The 20,659-nt window shown below is 39.9% G+C and overlaps 2 protein-coding genes across 8 annotated transcripts in view; one reads left to right on the top strand and one right to left on the bottom strand.

Annotated features, from left to right (window-relative positions):
* Window positions 1-2,310, top strand: part of MIS18BP1 (MIS18 binding protein 1) — a 57,566-nt gene extending 55,256 nt beyond the window's left edge. For 3 of the 4 annotated variants that reach the window (XM_062205192.1, XM_062205193.1, XM_062205194.1), the window contains exons 16-17: window positions 1,487-1,544; window positions 1,674-2,308. In XM_062205192.1, coding sequence (XP_062061176.1) covers window positions 1,487-1,544; window positions 1,674-1,777 — 162 coding nt within the window. In that variant the 3' untranslated portion in view covers window positions 1,778-2,308. Of the gene's footprint in view, window positions 1-1,486; window positions 1,545-1,673 lie in introns of all 4 variants that reach the window. The other variant, XM_062205195.1, reaches the window with a different exon arrangement.
* A 1,845-nt stretch (window positions 2,311-4,155) lies between these two features.
* FANCM (FA complementation group M) overlaps window positions 4,156-20,659 on the bottom strand; it is a 63,937-nt gene continuing 47,433 nt past the window's right edge. For 3 of the 4 annotated variants that reach the window (XM_062205197.1, XM_062205198.1, XM_062205196.1), the window contains 5 exons: window positions 17,765-17,871; window positions 16,524-17,087; window positions 9,203-9,578; window positions 6,802-7,093; window positions 4,156-4,413 (listed from right to left, as the gene is read on the bottom strand). In XM_062205197.1, coding sequence (XP_062061181.1) covers window positions 4,293-4,413; window positions 6,802-7,093; window positions 9,203-9,578; window positions 16,524-17,087; window positions 17,765-17,871 — 1,460 coding nt within the window. In that variant the 3' untranslated portion in view covers window positions 4,156-4,292. Of the gene's footprint in view, window positions 4,414-6,801; window positions 7,094-9,202; window positions 9,579-13,210; window positions 13,386-16,523; window positions 17,088-17,764; window positions 17,872-20,659 lie in introns of those variants that run through there. The other variant, XM_062205199.1, reaches the window with a different exon arrangement.

Here is a 20,659-nt window from a genome sequence, read left to right on the forward strand (position 1 = left end):
CAGTTGTCTCCAACTGTAGGCCTGGGCTAAGCTGAAGCCAGGAACCCAGAACTCCATCTGGGTTTCTCAAATTCCATAAGTACTAGGAATTTGGAAAAGCTAATTCATCTCATACTTCCTCAAAGAGCTAATTTTAAAGAATGGTAATTTATGAGCATGGATTAGACAGCACTTAATCCCCCTGATGGTACCCCTTCAAACTGTTGTCTTCCTCCTCCTATATGCATACTGGAATGTTTATACTACAAATTATATATCCACAGTATAATTCCTTTACAGAATCTCTAAATATTGGGATTACTTACCCCATCCAATATTAATGGGTCTCATTTGTCCACAGAAAATGGTAGATACATCATTGGGGACCTTGGTTTAAAATTAGGATGGGATGACCAGTGTCCTGGTACAGCAGGTTAATCCACCACCTATGATGCTGGCATCCCATATGAGCACAGGTTTGAGTCCCAGATGCAGCTCTTCCAATCCGGCTTCCCCCTCCCAGGGTGCTTGAGAAAGCAGCAGAAAATAGTAACTGGACCCTTGCCACCCATATGGGAGATCCAGATAAAGTTCCTAGCTTCAGGCTCTCCCCATTCTGGCTGTTGTGACCATATTCTATTATATTTTCTATTTGATTCTTTTCTAGCTATGGCCAATACTTACTTTGGAGACCACTGATCTAATATATATAAGCATGTGCTAATTTTAGCCAAAAAATTAAAGTACTGAGAATGAAAATCTTACTAAGTGTAAGGTTGTCTAAATGCAGTTTTTAACCAAATCATTTATTATAATTTTGTATGTTTGTATTTTGGTTAATGTTACTAGTCCACTATATTAATAATTTAAACAAAATAAGTACTTAGTACAAACAGGCAATTTTCCAAAGTCCAGAGATTACCTTTAACAACTATATTATGAGTTTCTAATATTTTATTACAGTAATATTTGCCTGCATTGGGATATAACATTGAATAAGTTAGTTTTTGCTGTGGATAATTGCGGCTCATAAGAAATTAGGCACAGGTTGGGACCGGCGCTGTGGCACAGTGGGTTAACGCTCTGTCCTGAAGCGCCAACATCCCATATGGGCGCCGGTTTGAGTCCCGGCTGCTCCACTTCCAATCCAGCTCTCTGCTATAGCCTGGGAAAGCAGTAGAGGATGGCCCAAGTCCTTGGGCCCCCACACCTGCATGGGAGACCGGGAAGAAGCTCCTGGCTTTGGATCAGTGCAGCTCTGGACATTGCATCCAATTGGGGAGTGAACCACTGGAGGGAAGACCTCTCTCTCTCCCTCTCCTCTCTCTCTGTGTAACTCTGACTTTCAAATAAATCTTAAAAAAAAAAAAAAAAGAAAAGAAATTAGGCACAGGTGACTGTAGGCATAAAAATTATTGTATTCTGGGGGAAAAAGTTTGCATAATTTAGTTTTGAGGTAGGCATCACAGGAAGTAGTATTTTGCTATTAATATGAATTCTTTTATAGGTTGAAACTGATTTCTCACCTCAAGTAACATCAAGAAGAAAAACCCTGTTTAGCAACGGTAACTGACTTACATTTTTCTGTTCTGGCTTAGTTCTCTCAGAAGTTAGTCTTCATATTTTAGTGGTCAATCCTCTTGGAGTTATTTTGAGAAATGTATTAATCCTTTTTATTAAATTTCTTTTCACAGATTTAGGAGAAAACTCTGGTTTTGGAAAGCTGTTCAGTAATGCAATGGAATCTTTAGATGAAGAAGACAGAGATTATTATTTTTCAAACTCTGATTCTGCATAGTAAAAATAAGAAAATATTTATATCTTCATTTGGAGTATAGATACTTTAAAAGTTCATATTTTCATATGAAGCTGCATTATAAAGACTTCATTTGCACTCAAAATATCCTTCAGAATATTCCTCATTGTTGTAGCTTATTAGCAAAATATAAGGAAAACTGTGTAGATACTTGTAAATTTGTTTTTGCAATATTAAAATTTAAGTCTCTTTTAAGCATCTAAGTCTGTTTACTTTAAGAATCGTATTCTAAACAGGTTTTTTAAAAAGCTTTCAAGAAACTGTTGCTACCATTAAGTTAGGGGAGAACGGGAGACTAACAGAGGTTGTATTGGTGGCTAGTAAATTCACAAAAAGCTTTAGAACAAAACTTGATGATCCAATGTTTAAATTACATATTGTAGAAGCTATTTAACATGTTTCTCGCCTGACTGTTCTATCTCTGAAACTACATAAATTTTGGCCGGCGCTACAGCTCACTAGGATAATCTTCCACCTGCGGCGCCAGCACTCCGGGTTTTAGTCTGGGTTGGGGTGCCAGATTCTGTCCTGGTTGCTCCTCTTCCAGTCCAGCTCTCTGCTGTGGCCCGGGAGTGCAGTGGAGGATGGCCCAAGTGCTTGGGCCCTGCACCGCATGGGAGACCAGAAGAAGCGCCTGGCTCCTGGCTTTGCATCGGAGCAGTGCACCGGCTACAGTGGCCATTTGGGGGGTGATCCAACGGAAAAGGAAGACCTTTCTCTCTGTCTCTCTCTCACTGTCCACTCTGCCTGTCAAAAAAGAAACTTACATAAATTTAACTTATTACCTTTTCATTATTTTATTAGCCGGCGCCGTGGCTCAACAGGCTAATCCTCCGTCTTGCGGCGCCGGCATACCGGGTTCTAGTCCCGGTTGGGGTGCCGGATTCTGTCCCGGTTGCCCCTCTTCCAGGCCAGCTCTCTGCTGTGGCCCGGGAGTGCAGTGGAGGATGGCCCAAGTGCTTGGGCCCTGCACCCCATGGGAGACCAGGAGAAGCACCTGGCTCCTGCCATCGGATCAGCGCCATGCGCCAGCCGCAGCGCGCCGACCGCGGCGGCCATTGGAGGGTAAACCAATGGCACTCTCTGTCTCTCTCATTGTCACTCTGCCTGTCAAAAAAAAAAAAAAAAAAAAAAAGACATTATTTTATTAGATAGAATCAGAGAACAGACTTGATATGTCATAGCAAATTTTTTTTTTCTTTGAATTTTATGCTGCTATTATGTTTTAAAATTCAACAGCATATTTTCCCTTTAGGTACAGTACATATTCAATACTTTTTCTCCCTATAATGCTCAAATAAAATAAAATTGCTTTTATAGTACCTATTCATTGGGTTTTTGTTGTTGTTGTTGTTTTTTAATTTTTGGTTTGAAAGAGAAGAGAGAAGGAGGAGAGAGACCTTACACTCACTGGTTCATTCCTCAAATGGCCAAAATGGCTGGAGCTGAGCCAGGCCAAAGCTAGGATCCCGGAGCTTCATCTCAGTCTCTCATATGAGTGCAGGAGCCAAATACTTGGGCCATCTTCCACTGCTTTCCCAGGTGCATTAGCAGGGAGCTAATTGGAAATGGAGCCAGCCAGGTATTGAACCAGCACCCACATGGGATGCCAGTGTCACAGGTGGAGGCTTAACTGTATTCCACAATGCCAGCCCCTACTGTTGTTTTTGAAGTACTGGATTACAGAAAGTAAACAAGTATAACTGAACTGTAGGATTTATAGAAACATAAGACTTAAGAAAAATAGTGCAGTTGCACAAAAACCATCTTTTGTTTTAGAGTGACCCTATGACAAGAGTTATTAGGAGCTGAGTTGCTAATATTTGGTATAATGCGGTACTGCATGAAGTTAATGAGTAGTGTTTTAGGAATTAAGGTCATTAAATCTCTTAACTGAAAACAAAATGCTAATTTGAGACTTAAAAGTCTTAAACTACCTTTTGTTAAGTATACGTGAATTACAAAATATTTTTGCACCAACATACTTACCTTTTCGTCCCATTTCTTCATCAGCTTTTTGAAGTACCCTCACCTATGTTGAAACCCAGTAACTTTAAAATATTTAGGTATTAGTTTGTATGGATATATAGGAAAACATGTTTGTAATCTTTAAGTTGCCAACAGTCAAACACATGAAACCATTGCTAACAAACAAAGACAGTGCCTTCATCTTGGGGAACATTCCAAAATACATCTCAACAGCTTTACTTTCTTAAACCACCCTCAGTAGTATCTTAAATAAATCTTGTCATAGTCAACTAGAAAAATATTGGTTGAACAATCTAGTTAGTCAAAATGATTACTGGACATTAGAAGTTCTTTTAAAATAATTTATGTAATCTATATGAATAAAATATACAATATAAAATAAGGTTTAATAAGGAAATGTTCTCTTATTTACATATTTTTAACTGATCATCACAAACCACCTCTGTAATTACTGAAGAGCATTTAGTATTGTGAGAGTTCTTTGAGCCATCTGGTGACGCATCAGATTTTAGTCTCGGTTAACATCACTTGGTAGCATATGCATGTCAAACACATAGTGAATATATCTATAGATCTCCTCAGCTTTTTGATGAGTTACTTGTGCATAATTAGAGATTTCTTGAGGTGAGCTGAAAAACAGCAATAGAAAAAACATTACAACTGTTGACTTTTATAAAAGCCGTATCTTTTTAAAAAAAAAAAAAACGATTTATTTGAAATGCAGAATTACAGAGATGCATAGAGTGAGAGGTCTTCCATCTACTGGTTCACTCCCTAAGTGGCCACAATAGCTGATTGGAAGCCAGGAACCAGAAGCTTCTTCCAGGTCTCCCACATGGGAGCAGAGCCCCAAGGACTTGGGCCATACCAGAGAGCTGGATCGGAAGTGGAGCAGCCAGGACTCGACCCAGCACCCATATGGGATGCCAACATTGCAGGTGGTGGCTTTACCCGCTACACCACAGCATTGGCCCCAATAAAATAAATCTTTAAAAAAAAAAAAAAAAAGCTTGGTGACCTTTCATGTCAAACCATATTTTAAAAAATAAAAAACTGAAAGCAGCAAATGTTAGACCAAATACATAGAAATCAGAATAAAGAAAACTTAACACCTTGAAACATTCTCCAAAAGCATACCTCAAAGTAAAGGAATTCTACAAAATGCCTGAAAAGGAATCAAAAATAAGGATTCTTAGGTTAGATAAAGAATACACACAGTAAGGGGCCAGCACTGTGGCGTAGCCAGTAAAGCTGCCACTTGGAACTGCTGGCATCCCATATGGGCACCGGGTTGAGTCCCAGCTGCTCCACTTCTGATCCAGCTCTCTGGAATGGCCTGGGAAAGCAGTAGAGGATTGCCCAAGTGCAGGCCCTGCACCTGCATCGGGACCTGGAAGAGACTCCTGGCTTTGGATGGCCCAGCTCAGCCCATTGGAACCACTTGGGGAGTGAACCAGCAGATGGAAGATACCACTCTCTCTCTCTCTCTCTCTCTCTCTCTCTCTCTCTCTCTTAAATAAATAAATAAATCTTAAAAATAATACACATTGCAGTAGATAATTCATAAAACAATCAATGCAATAAAAGATCTTCAACAACAATAGGCTAAGCAGCAGCAGGAAGAATTTTCTAGATATCCAGGTCTTATTTAAAAAAAAAAAAAAAAGATGGGAAGATAGAGATCCACAAAACTTAATGGTATAACATTAAGCAAACAGTTTCACAATAGGCGTATTCCAAAAGGAGAATAAAAGGAAAAGGGACATTAGCTGAGTTCCTGCCCAGATGGATTTCCTGGCTCTTAGTTTTAGCATGGCCCAACCCCAGCTGTTGCAGCTATTGGGCAATTGAATCAATGGATGGAAATCAATCTGTTTCCCTGTCTTTCCCTCTGTCACTCTGCCTTTCAAATATATAAATGCATCTTTAAAAAATAGTAATAAAGAATAAAGGGTCCAGTGTTGTGCACAGCAGGTTTAGCTGCCTCCTGCAATGCCAACACCTCAGTATCCCATATAAGAGTGCCAGTTTGAGTGCAGGCTGCTATGCTTCCAGTTTAGCTGCTCCCCACTAATGCATCTGGGAAAGCAGAAGAGGGCACTCATTTTGGAGACCTTGGGCCTCAGCCATTGCAGCTATTTGGGGGGGAGGGGGGGGTACACCACCTGATGAGATTATCTATCTCTCCCCTTATCTTTCTGCCTTTCAAATAAACACTTAAAATATACAAAAAATCAAAAAGCTACATTTTTAAAAGCTTATTAAATAAAATTTACTTAGGTTTAGCTAGACAAGCAAAACTAAATAGAAATGGAAAAGGAGAAATCCCTATCAGTAGGAATCCAAATTAGTACAGCCATTATGGAAAAGAGAAACAAATAGAATTCATATATGATCCAACAATCTTAACTGAATATATAACCAAAGAAAATGAAATCACTTTATCTAAGAGATACCTGCATTCCCATGTTTATTCCAGCACTATTCACAATAGCCAAGATATGGAATCAGCCAAGTTGTTAATTAGCAGATGAATGGATAAAGAAAATGTGGTATGTGTACACAACTGAATAGTATTTAGCCAAAAAATAAAGCAGAAGCCTGTGATGTGGCAACATGTATGAAACTCATATAAATGAAATAATCCAGGCACAAAAAGACACATTCTCACTTGTGGAATCTTGAAAAAGTTCACACCATAGAAATAGAGGTCATTAGAAGTTAGGAAAGGGACAGGGGAGAAGGGACAGATACCAAAATACAGTTAAATAAGAGTATTTAATTCTAGTGTTCTGTAGAATGGTAGGGTAAATATAATCTATAACAATGTATTTATTACATATTTCAAAATAACTGGAAGTCTGATGTTCCCTAACAGAGAAATGATAAATGTTTGAGACAGAAATACTGATTACCTTGATTTTGTCATTAAACACTGCATGCATACATATATTGAAAATTTATATGGAAGCTCAAAAATAATATCAATGAAAAACGTTAAAATTAATAAGACATACCTGTTAACCATCTTTTTCACAGATGAAAACTGGTAACACATATTTAATGCAGTTATATAACTTATATTGGGTATACTTAAATAAAACTGTAGTGCTTCACATTTACTACTATTCACCGCTGTTGGAACATGAATACCAACATGCTTTCGTTGTTCCAATAAAGACAGTTCCTTTAGCAATTCTGCTGTTTCTTCTTGGCAGGAACTAAAAAGAATTCGGATTCCCGCACCAATTAAGGAGGTCAGAAGGCTGTCATAGCTCTTTGTTCTCCTAAACATCCTTGATGTGTCTCCTAAATATTTCATATTTTAGGACAATGCAAATGTTAGTAACAAATATTAAGTAGAACAATATACTTTATATTTTTTTAAATCCAAAGATCTACATCAATAAGCAAAGTAATGCCATATTCTATTAATAAGAAACACCTATAGCAGTTTTAAAGTGATTCTTAAGTATCTGAGATAAGGAAAGTAAGTATCTGAGATAAGGAAAACTATAAGTGTTTTGAACTATTATCAGCACAGAAAGGTAAATAAATAAAGGAGAATTTGTATTGTTAGACAACTTATGAAGGTTAAGATCTATTCATCTAGGGGCTGGCGCTGTGGCATAGCGGGTGAAACTGCTGCCTGCAGTGCCAGCATCCTATATGGGCACCAGTTTGAGTCCAGGCTGCTCCAACTTCGGATCCAGCTTTCTGCTATTGCCTGGGAAAGCAGCAGAAGATGGTCGAAGTCCTTGGGCCCCTACACCTGCTTGGGAGACCCAGAAGAAGCTCCTGGCTCCTGGTTTTGGATTGGTGCAGCTCTGGCTGTTGCAGCCAGTTGGGGAGTAAACCAGTGATGGAAGACCTCTCTCTCTCTCTGCCTCTCCTTCTCTCTCTGTGTAACTCTGGCTTTCAAATAAATAAATAAATCTTAAAAAAAAAAAAAAAAAAAAGATCTAGGGACCGGCGCCATGGCGCAGTGGGTTAATCCTCCACCTGTGGTGCCTGCATTCCATATGGGCACTGGTTTGATTCCCTGCTGCTGCACTTCCAATCCAGCCCTCTACTATGGCATGGGAAAGCAGTGGAGGATGGCCCAAGTCCTTGGGCCCCTGCACCCATATGGGAGACCCAGAAGCTCCTGGCTTCGGATCAGCGCAGCTCCAGCCGTTGAGGCCGTTTGGGGAGTGAACCAACGGAGGTAAGTCCTCTCTCTCTGTCTCTGCCTCTGTCTGTAACTCTACCTCTCAAATAAATAAATAAATAAATAAAATCTTTTTAAAAAAGTATTCATCTATAATATTTTTCATACTAGCAACTGATGAAGAACTTATTAAGTGTTGGTTTAAATGATACAATCTTGCACTTATTAAAGAGTGAATCAACAAAGACCTGTAAATTCATTTTAGCATCATCATTCCAATTAATTTACTTCTGTTTCCTTCATTTGATTTTCTGTATTCTACTACTTATATCTTTTTTTTTTAATTCTCCAATATGCTTCCCCAAACCCAAAGATACTTTCCCATCTATTTATCTCTTACTTTTCATTAAACACACAAAAGCACACACACACACAAGTGACTTATCCAAGGTTACATGGTTCACCAGTGACAGATGGAAATACAGTTGCACAATTCCCAAACCAGTGTTTTACATGAACTATACTATGGCCTTTTATGTGTAATTAGCCCATCTATACTGGTTCCAGCTACATGATTTCATTTAACCCCCTGAATATCACAAGATAAGTAAAACAATTATTCCTGCAAAGGGAAAGATTTGTCAATGCAATGATACATACTTTAGAGAAGCCAGGTATCACTGTATTTTCTGATTCCACACCCCATTATTTTTTACTATTCAAGGTGTCTCCACACAAGTAAATAACTATCACAGAAATTCCCTAACCAAAGCTCCAATCCTATATTTCCTAATCATCCAAGACACCCATTTAAGTGACATAGAAAATTCAAATACATTCAACTCTACTCCCTCAACTCTACTGCTTCTCTTACATTCACAATTACACTAAATAACACCACTGAGTGCCCAGAAACCAAAAAGTTAGTCAACTCAGAGTAATTCTCAACAACTGTTAAAATCCTGACTCCTACACATCTCCTGAATCCTGCTTCTCTTGACCATTGCTGCCATATTTAAGGCCCTCATCCTGTCTGGGGTTCTTGGGAAAGCATTATGATTGGTTCATTTGCCTTCAGTTTCTTGCTTTTAATTCTCAAAAGCTGCACTTAAGTACAATGGCTAATGAGAAACATGGCATCATTAAAAGATTAAATGGCATTCATAAATCAGGTATTTATACTTGCGTTTTCCACATCCTAACAGTAGAATAATGCATTAAATAATAGGTTGTTTCACAATGTTATAAAGGCATTTAAAGACACAAACCTGTTTTTTCTCTGTCCTTTTCCACAATCACACATATTCTTTCAAACATGCTCTGCAAGCGTTGGATCTGCTCAATGAGCTTGTTCTTATTGATACTATTTATCATCTCAGATTGAGACCTCCTTTCCACCACCATGCGGTTACTCACAATGTAATCACAGCCATTAAGAGGACAAACCTCTACGTGTAACCCATGGATTGCTCTTAGCGAAGAAATTACTTGTAAGCCAGAAGTTATTTCACGGCTATCTACAAGGATATAGGTTCTCTCTGTTTCCTGTAGAAGTCCAAGAGAAGTATTTGTCCCAGTCGAATGTGGTCTTAAATTCGAACAGTATGTCCTTGAAATTCTGGCATCTTCCAGAATAGTACCAGCCTGAAGATAAAACCAAAAAGGAAAAAACTGGTCACAATCAGGTTAAATACATATTAGCGGGCACAGTGCTGTAAGTGCAGCAGGTTAAAGCCTCGGCCTACAATGCCAGAATCCCATTCGGGCACCAGTTCGAGTCCCAGCTGCTCCACTTCCAATCCAGCTCCCTACTTGCACCTAAGAAAGCAGTGGAAGATGCTCTGGTCCCCTGTACCCACGTGGGAGACCCGGAAGAAGCTCCTGGCTCCACGCCTTGTTTAGCCGGCGCCGTGGCTTAACAGGCTAATCCTCCACCTGGGGCACCGGATTCTATCCCGGTTGCCCCTCTTCCAGGCCAGCTCTCTGCTATGGCCCGGGAAGGCAGTGGAGGATGGCCCAAGTGCTTGGGCCCTGCACCCACATGGGAGACCAGGAGAAGCACCTGGCTCCTGGCTTTGGATCAGCGAGATGCACCGTCCGCAGCGGCCATTGGAGGGTGAACCAGCGGCAAAAAGGAAGACCTTTCTCTCTGTCTCTCTCTCTCTCTATCCACTCTGCCTGTCAAATAAATAAATAAATCCTTTTAAAAAAAATATCCTTGTTTCCTTCAACTCGAACAAAGTTAATAAATGAAGGAATAAGCCAACACTCTTACAACTCAAAATGTATTGTAAGGCTATAATTAACAAAAGCTAATAGAAGAATGTGAAGAATTAGAAACTCTAAAAATGAACAGTAAAGAAAGGAAGTTAAAAAGGAGAATTACAATTTTTAGTCTGGAGAATAGACAAATTGGCAGTTAAATAATAACACTTAAAGCAGATTACAATTCAATCTGAAAAATGAGGAAACTAGATATGATTGAAAAATAATTGGGAGATTAGATGACCAGAAAGTGCTGCCAACTGAAAACAACTACACCTGCTAAACATACATGTTTTCAAAAAAATATGTTAAATTATCTAACTAGGGTGACAATAAAGTAAGGAATGCACAGAGGTCAACAAAAAAATGAATGTGAGATTCTCGGGAGTTAACTAAGCCAGGAGATTTTCGGAAAGTATTTGCCAAATGCTGTTGACAATGAGCTACCCTTCTGAAAGATTCATGGGGCACTATAAACATGCAGAGTGCTACATGTCCAAATCCTTACCCCCAAAACCAACATTTAGCATAAATGTATATGACAAGTGAACCTATTCCATAAATGCAGAAAGCACAAACACACTTCTCAACGTTTTTTAAATTTTTTTTTTTTTTTAAATTTGAAAGAGTTTAGAGAGAGAGAGATCTCCATTTACAGGTTTACTCCCCAAATGGCAGCAATGGCCAGGGATGGAGCAGACTGAAGCCAGGAATCAGGAACTCTGCATGTCTCCCTTGTGGGTGGCTGGTATCTAAATGCCATCTTCCACTGTTTTCCTAGGAGCATAAGCAGGGAGCTGGAGTGGAAGAGAAGCAGTCAAGATTGGAACAGGCACTCACATGGGATGCCAGCACTGCAGACCGTGGCTTAACCTACTGAACCACAACACTGGCCCCATAAACACACTTCTCAATCTTGAGATCCACTAGAAAGGGAAAACATCATCAGAATGGATAACTACAAACTGGTCCTCCAGCCTTCCTGTGCATTTGTGGTCAAGATGGCACATAAAATTCCAGTGGTCCACAAACACCTCAAACAAATAATTCAAAATACTCTCACAAAAGAAATGAAAATGACTCTTCTGTAACATTCAGTATGAAAAGATTCTTCAAATTTGCTGAGATAGGGGCCGGCACTGTGGCACAGTGGGTCAAAGCCCCGGCCTGCAGCACCGGCATCCCATATGGATGCAGGTTTGAATCTAGCTGCTCCACTTCTGATCCAGCTCCTTGCTAATGTGCCTGGAAAAGCACTAGAAGATGGCTCAAGTGTGTAGGCCCCTGCACCTATGTGGGAGACCTGGAAGGAGCTACTGGCTCCTGGCTTTGGATTGGCGCAGCTCCGGTTGTTGCAGACATTTGGGGAGTGAACTGGTGGATGGAAGACCTCTCTCTACCTCTCTTTGTAACCGTCAAATAAATAACAAATCTTAAAAAAATTTTTTTCTAAAAATTTTGCTGAGATAAAAAGGAACAATTAAAACTATGTCACCACAATGACAACATTCTTTGTTGATGAGGCTGTGAAGGATTCAAGAATTCTTTTATATTGCTGTTAGTAACTCAGTAAAACCCCTATGGGGAAATTAGCAACACTTACAACATTCCATATACATTTATCTTTTGGAGAAACTCCTCTTCAAGGTGTATATCCCAAAGCTACATGAGAAGGACATGCAATGGATGTTTGTTACAGGAATATTTATGATAATGAAATATTATAAACCCAAATTAGAATCGATATGGAACTGTTGAAAAAAGTTATAACCATAGGGGCTGGCGCTGCTGCATAGCAGGTAGGGCCACCGCCTACAGTGCCAGCATCCCATATGGGCACTGGTTTGATTCCCGGCTGTTCCACTTCCGATCCAGCTCTCTGCTGTGGCCTGGGAAAGCAGTGGAGGATGGTCCAAATCCTTGGGCCCCAGCACCTTCATGGGAGACCCGTAAGAAGCTCCTGGCTCCTAGCTTCAGATCGGCTCAGCTCTGGCCACTGCAGCCAATAGGGGAGTGTACCAGTGGATGGAGGACCTCTCTCTCTCTCTCTCTCTGCCTCTCCTCTCTTCTGTGTAACTAACTTTCAAATAAGTAAATCTTTAAAAAAAATTATAGCCATAAAGGAAGGAGTATACAGCTGCAAAAACTAACAAGGAATCCAGATCTATATATTACCATAAAGTGAACCACAGAATGCATTTTTTAAAGTAAAAGATGGGAAAAAGTGTGTATTATATGCTAAAGAAATTAAAAATATAAATTTATTTAATTATAGATTTCAAAAAATGAGAAAACAACCTAAGCATAGTTTTAGATTATTGCCTAAAATACTTTATTTTTCAGGTTTTATTTGGAATCATGTAAATATGTTACATAATTATAGAACAAAAATTTGAAAGAATTTATAGGGGCTAGCAATGTGGCATATCAGGCAGAGCCATTGCCTGCAGTGCCAGCATCCCATATGGCACCGGTTCAAGTCCTGGCTGCTCCAATTCCGATCCAGCTCTCTGCTATGGCCTGGGAAAGCAGTAGAAGATGGCCCAAGTCCGTGGGCCCCTGCACCCATGTGGGAGACCTGGAAGAAGCTCCTGGCTCCTGGCTTCAGATCGATGCAGCTCCAGCCATTGTGGCAATCTGGGGACTGAGGCAGTGGATGGAAGGACCCCCCTCCCCCTGCCTTTCTCTCTGCCTCTCTGTAACTGCCTTTCAAATAAATAAATTCTTAAAAAAAAAAAAAAAAGAGAATCTATAAAAGTAAAACAAACTAACCTTAATATATATCCAGTTTGATGGAATAATCAGAATGATTACAAATAGTTTGTAAAGAATTATAAATTCTTCTTTAAACAAAAAGAATTACAAAACATATCTTAAACCTGATTTCAGTAAGATTGATGATAGTAATGGTACTATTATTCTGAAAATATACAGTTTTTAGAATAACACAAGTTAACTATGTATCTTATTATTCCCTATATGGGGTATATTCAAAAAGCTTATGAAAAACTATACATGGGGCCGGCGCCGTGGCTCACTTGGCTAATCCTCCGCCTGCGGCGCCTCCCCGGGTTCTAGTCCAGGTTGGGGCGCCGGATTCTGTCCCGGTTGCTCCTCTTCCAATCCAGCTCTCTGCTGTGGCCCGGGAAGGCAGTGGAGAATGGCCCAAGTCCTTGGGCCCTGCACCTGCATGGAAGACCCGGAGGAGGCACCTTGATTCTGGCTTCGGATTGGCACAGCACACTGGCCGCAGCACACTGGCCATAGCGGCCATTTGGGGGATGAACCAATGGAAAGGAAGACCTTTCTCTCTGTCTCTCTCTCTCACTGTCTAACTCTGCCTGTCAAAAAAAAGAGAAAAACTATACATGGATTTCAAAATTTCTTGTACTAACATAAGCTTATCTTTAATTCCATTTTTTACAAACTTTTTGAAATGGCTTTGTATGATTGAGAGCTAGAATTCTACACATGGGAGAAAGGGAGATAAAGATATGAAATTAAAGGGATTGCATGAAAAACCCATACTCCTAAAGTTGAAATATTAGTATGAATTCATAAAGTATATCAGCTTGCTTGTGTGAGTGTATGTCTGTTTGTAAGGAAAATACATGCAAGGAGTCTTTAAAACATTTACTGAAAATGCACATTATAAAAAACTGGCATGGGTTTCAAAATCTTTTATCTTTTGATTCCATTTTCAAAAAATTTTTAAATGTCCTCATATTAGTTTACCATATCAGAGCACTGGTTCTAGTCCAATTCCTTGCTAGTGCACCTGGGAAAGTAGCATAAGATGACCCACGTACTTGGGTTTCTGCCACCCACGCGTGAGACCCGGGCAGAGTTCCCAGTTCCTGGCTTCAGCTTGCCTCAGCCCCACTGTTGTGGCCATTTGGGAAATTAACCAGTGAATAGAAGATACCTTTGTCACTCTGCCTTGCAAATAAATTAATCATTAAAAAAAAAAAAAAACTAAAGGAAGAACTAGAAAAAAATTATCTAAAAAAAAAATTATCTAAATAGAATATAGCTTTCTACAGAAGTATAAAGAAAGAAAACTGGATGTCATAAAAATGGTATATATTCATTTGTCAAAACACACTAAAACCAATGGCAAGCTACAAGAAATATTATTTGCAATATACTTGTACATTACAAAGCAAGCTGTTAATAATATTTGAACATCTGAAAGTTTCTGATAAGACAGTTTTCTTTCAGCTCAATTTTCCCCCTCCTAAGTTAAAGAAAGAAGAATCAAACAATATAGAATTGTATTAGATAATAAACGAAAATTTTAAACACAATTCTGTTCAAATCTATTTATCTCTTTTCATGATATACAAAGTATTATTAACCTATATCTGCCTTTAAGGAAGGGAGCACTAAAGTAGTAACGTCCTTCAGGGGCTGGCTTTGTGGCCTAGTAGCTTAAGCCTTCACTGGCAGTGCCAGCATCCCACATGGGTACGAATTCATGTTCCTGCTTCTCCACTTCTGATCCAGCTCTCTGCTAATACACCTGGGAAAGCACCTTGGGCCCCTGCACCCACATGGGAGTCCTGGAAGAAGCTCCTGGCTCCTGGCTTCAGATTGGTCCAGCTCTTGCTATTGCAGCCATTTAGGGAGTGAACCAGCAGATGAAAGACCTCTCTCACTCTCTCTCTGCATCTCCTTCTTTGAAACTCTTTCAAATAAATAAATGAATCAAAAAATTATTTAAAGAAAATCTTTATTTCAGTCTTATCCCTAAATAATAACCCAAGAATTTAATAAATATTTACAGTTAAGGGATTCCTATTAGCATGACCTTAACCCCTATTTAGCAAAATAATTGTAACTATAAATTCAATAAAGAGAAGGTGAAATTGTACTTAGCAGCCATTCTTGAAAAAAAATTAATTCAGGAAGCCAGATGCTACCACTAAACCCCCTACCCAAACAGAAAGATGACAGAGTTATATACTTGCAGCTTTTTGAGAAGTTAATCTGAGAACCAGTTCTGAGCACATAATTGCTGTTCATTTCATTTTATAGGAAACTGTTTTTTTTCCAGAAATTAAATTTAAGATTTATTTATTTACTTGAGAGGCAGCAACAGACAGAGAGAGGGAGAGACAGAGAAAGGTCTTCCATCCACTGGTTCACCCCCCGAAATAGCCACCATAGCCATACCTAGGCCAATCTGAGGTCAGGTGCCAGGAGCCTCCTCCAGGTTTCCCACGTGGGTGCAGGAGTCCAAGCACCCAGGCCATCTTCCACTGCATTCCCAGGCCATTAGCAGGGAGCAGAATCAAAAGTGGAGCAGACAGCACTGCAGGTGGAGGCTTAACCCACTATATCTCAGCACTGACCACAGAGACTGTATTTTTTTAAAAAAAAAAGATTTACTTTTTATTTATTTGAAAGGCAGAGTTATAGATGGAGGAGGAGAGACAGGAGGGGAGGGATCTTCCCTCCACTGGTTTCCTGGCCAGATGGCCACAATGGTAGAGTCTGGGCCAGGCTGAAGCCAGGAGCCAGGAGCTTCATCCGAGTTTTCCACATGGGTCCAGGGACCCAAACACTTGGGCCATCCTCTGCTGCTTTTGCAGGCCCATTAGCAGGGAGCTGGATCAGAAGTGGAGCAGCCAGTTCTCGAACTGGTACCCATGTAGGATGCCAGCATCACAGGCAGAGGCTTAATCTATTATGCCACAGCACTGGTCCCAAAACTGTATTTTTCTACATCCTTTTAATAAAATTATCAAGTGTTTTATATGATGTTAATTAAAAACCTAACACATTTGAAAAGTTAAAAGCTGGGCATCCTATAAATTACCCATACAATTTAGTGAGCTATTTTCTAGGTGTAAGAAATTTTCTTTTGCTGTGGTTTTGCAGGTAAAGCTGCTGCCTGCAGTCCCTGCCTCTTACATGGGCACTGGTTCAAGTCCTGACTGCTCCACTTCCAATCCAGTTCTCGACTAATGACCTGGGAAAGCAGCAGAGCATGGCCCAAGAGTTTGGGTCCCTGCACCCATGGGAGATCTGAAAGAAGCTCCTGGCTCCTGGCTTCAGATCAGCCCAGCTCTGGCTGTTGCGGCCATTGGGGAGTGAACCAGAGGGTGGAAGGTCTCTCTCTCTCTGTTTCTTCCCCTCTCTCTGTACCTCTGCCTTTCAAATAAATCAATCTTTAAAAAAACTTTTTTTCTTCAGTGTTTTTGTTTGGGGGAGTTAATTTTTCTTTGACCTAGTTCTTTAATATAAAGCACACAGAAAAAAAGCAATTAAAAAAACCTGTGGTAAACATAGAAAGGCTTTTTTCTTTAATTTGATCCATACCTTCAACTGAGTTGGAAATTTTCCATAGTCTTTCTGTGAATCGATGGTAGCAAACAATGATGATGTAGATTCAGTTTTGTTCTGGTTCTCAGGTAAGTTCAAGACTTCAGAAATTGTATCCTTTAAATTAAGCGATGTCTGTTGTCTCTGGTTTGATGATTGATTAACTATTGGATTAGGATGGACCTTCGACTGCAGTGAACACTCATTAGGCAATAAATTCAAACAATGGTCCTGTTGTTTGTTATTGTTAATGGTGCTTGTGTTAACCACAACACTGGATTCTCTTTTATCATTTACATTGTCTTCTTCCTCACTTGAATCATCTGGTAAAATAATTCTGGATAATTTCTTTTTTGAACCTGCACAATTCTGTTTTGCCTTCATTTGTTTTAGCATTACTGCCCTCCGGGTTTTATATTTTTTACTCCCACTGGTGACACAATCTTCAGTTATTAAGTTAAAATCTATACAAGTTTCTTCTTCACTCGATTGGCTTTTGCAAGACTCTTCTTCACCAACACAAAAACTGTCCTCTAAATAGGTTTCATCTTGTTCAGGAATCTACAGTAAAAACAGAAAAATATCTTAAATTTAATTCATATAACCATCAGGCATTTAATATATTCTTTCAAGCACATGACATCTTAATATTTGTTTCACTTACTTTATTAATTCAGTCACTCATTCAGCTAACATACACTGAATACATTCTTTATAGAGGAAATTTGGAAGTTTGGGGATATAGGAAAAAGAATGATTTGTCCTCTCAAATATTACAGTCTAATTCAACATTCAGATAACTAGAAAAGAAACAGTAAAAAATGTAGTAAGTGCTAAATAAAAACACAATGGAGATGGGAAAAACAGTATCACCAAGCCAAACATGGCAACTTAGAAACAAACAAGACTAACTGAAAAAAAATTAAATTTTTAAATGAAATGAAAATATGTGAGAATTTAAAATTTAGCCAGTAAATGAAATTCTATTTACTTCAAGCATCTGCCTAATTAGATATCTAATTAGACATTCTAATTAGATCCAAATAAAGAAAGGATACTTTGACCAGATTAGGGTTAAAGGAATCCTGAAAACTTAAGCCCATCTTCCTGACACTGGACAGGTATTATGTGAAATAGCTCTGTACAATTTTAGAGACTAAACAAAGGCTTCAATAACAGGAATATATTTCAATGTCACCACCAGGAAATTCTCTGTGAAATATCCATATAATTCATACCTGGGAGAAAATGTTGATGTTATTATGATTCTTCTGGACCATTTTGTACTTATTGCTCAGCAATGGACTATGCAAAGATTTCATATAAATGCCTCTCATTTCAGAATCTGTAAAGATAAAAGAATTCAAGGTAAAGTAACAAAATTATTGAAATGAAAACTGGCAAAGTATATAGCTTTGCATATTCCAAAATTACATGATTCAAATCTTAGAAAAATATTTTACACAAAATACAATACTAAAAGCTGTCTAAAAACAATTATTTAAAAGTGCAAAAGTAGGAGCCTTCAAGATCAGACCAACTTGTTGGGTGGTCACAGACAACTTATAAAAGCTCTGCTAAAATTGCTCTTTCCTGAAAATAAGGATTAGAACTGTTTACACATTCAAAAGAAACGTATGTAGGGTACAGCCATAAGTACAACTTTAGGACTGTACCTGATTAACAGAAATATTCAAAACAAAAGCAAAGACATAAGAAATCCAGGCAGAATAGGAAATATGTACTAACATTAAAAGCCACAGACAAAAGTTTTGCTTCATAACTTTCAGTTAAACAAAAATCAAGAAACATACAGTGTTTTACTTATGCCTATCATTTACAAAAGCTTTAATAGGTACTTCAGAATGATGCATGGTTGGGACCGACGCTGTGGCATAGCAGGTAAAGCTGCCGCCTGCAGTGCCGGCACCCCATATGGACACTGGTTTAAGTACCAGCTGCTCCACTTCTGATTTCGCTCTCTGCTATGGCCTAGGAAAGGAGTAGAAGATGGCCTAAGTCCGTGAGCCCCTGCATCTGCTTAGGAAAACCCAGAGGAAGCTCCTGGCTCCTGGTTTTGGACTGACGTGGCTCCGGCCCGTTTTGGCCAATTAGGGAGTGAACCAGTGGATGGAAGATTCTCTCTCTCCGTGCAACTCTTTCAAATAAAATAATCTTTAAAAAAAAATGACACATAAAACAAAAGAAATGTGAATTCTGAAGTACTGTTTTAAAAATCTTTGAAATCGTATGTATTTCAAATGCAATGTAATGTGGATTTTAAATTCAACTGGAGTGCCTGTGTTTGAGCCTCAGCTCTGCACCAGTACCAGCATCCAGTTAATGTATGCTCCCTTCCTGAGAGTCTGCAAGCGGTGATCGCTCGAATAGTTGAGTCCCTGCCTCTCACTCACATGGGAGACCTGGACTGAGTTCCAAGACCTTAGCTTCAGCCTGGCTAGGTCCTGGCTGTCCATCTCTATACTTTCAAATTAAATAAGCACAATTTTTTAAAAAATTTTTTTGCCAGGCAGAGTTAGACAGTGAGAGAGAGAGAAAGAGAGAGAGTTATAGACAGTGAGAGAGAGACAGAGAGAAAGGTCTTCCTTCCGTTGGTTCACTCCCCTAATGGCTGCTATGGCCGGCGCTGCACCGATCCGAAGCCAGGAGCCAGGTGCTTCCTCCCAGTCTCCCATGCGGGTGCAGGGCCCAAGGACTAGGGCCATCCTCCACTGCCCTTCTGGGCCACAGCAGAGAGCTGGACTGGAAGAGGAGCAACCAGGACTAGAACCCGGCGCCCCAATCGGAACTAGAACCAGGGATGCTGGCGCCGCAGGCGGCAGATTAGCCAAGTGAGCCACGGCACTGGCCAAATAAATACAATTTTTTGAAAAATATTTTAAAACATATAGATACAGATCGTTCCTTTCGATCCAAACCACCATCTGCAGCCTTCCCAATATCTGCTAACATAACGACATCCTTCAGTTGTTCAACCCCCTGACTTTTTTTCTTTCTAATCTATCACAAAATCCTGTCAGTTTTATGTATCCAGAATATAACGTGTCTTACCTTCCTGAGAGCTACAATCTTTGTCAAAGTCACTATCATTCCTTAATTGGATTATTGCAACAGTTTTTGTTTCCCTGTAGGCCATTCTCAACAGAGAAGTTGGAGATATGAGGAAAATCAAGATGGCGGAATAGGTAGGGAGCACATTGATAGTTCGGCAACACATAGGTTAATAAAAGTGGAGATACTGCAGGGTCAAGGAAGAGTAGGGGATGAAACAGCAGAGGAAACTCTTCCGGAACTAGTGATTCACAGTGGACCTGCGTGGAGAGCGTGGGAGCCCAAGTTCGGGACACCAGCGGCAGACTCAACGCACCAGCGCTGGAATGCGAGGTGAGCCGAACCTCAATAGCCCGAGTCACCAGCGGGCAAGCGGAAAGAGGAGACTAGAGGGAACGAGGCTTGAAACTCCGTGGGGAAAAGCTCACCAGGCTAACTAGAAGAGAGAGAGGAAAAAAAAAAAAAGTGATCGATACGGACACGAGTTTCTCTCCACTCACCCCTCAAAGGCGAGCAAGACAGAGCAGGCGCCATTTTGGACATACGTCATAAGCAGGGCGACCTCAGGTCTGCACCGGCCCTGAGCCTAGCAGAAAAACCTGACTCTGGGGGGAGGGGTGAAATAACAGGAGATTAGCATCTAACTTGGCAACCCACTGGGAGACTGCAGGAGAATTGGAGCCCACACTGAGGGCAGCAGAGATTCCCTGTGTGGTCCTTGGGAAAGAGCTTCCAATCTCTGGCTCCTGTGGGTATATCATTTGCCTGCTAACTACCTCCAATTACGTTCAGCTGTGTGGAATTACTTCCCTTTTGAATCAAAAAAAAAAAAAAAAAAAAAAAACAGAGAGAGATTTACCACGCCTAACCTGGGAGTGTCACCTTTGACACACCCTCAAACCTGAGGAACCAAACACAGCTCTCAGGCCACACTCATCTCAAGCCTCTAAGGCTCCACCAAAAGCAGACAGTCCACTAAATACAGAGCCATAGTATAACAAGAAAAAACACCACAGTGAAGAAACCAAATATCTCCAACATGCCATACAACAAACGCAAAA

The sequence above is a fragment of the Lepus europaeus genome, chromosome 11, assembly GCF_033115175.1.
Source record: "Lepus europaeus isolate LE1 chromosome 11, mLepTim1.pri, whole genome shotgun sequence".
NCBI classification, from domain to species: domain Eukaryota; kingdom Metazoa; phylum Chordata; class Mammalia; order Lagomorpha; family Leporidae; genus Lepus; species Lepus europaeus.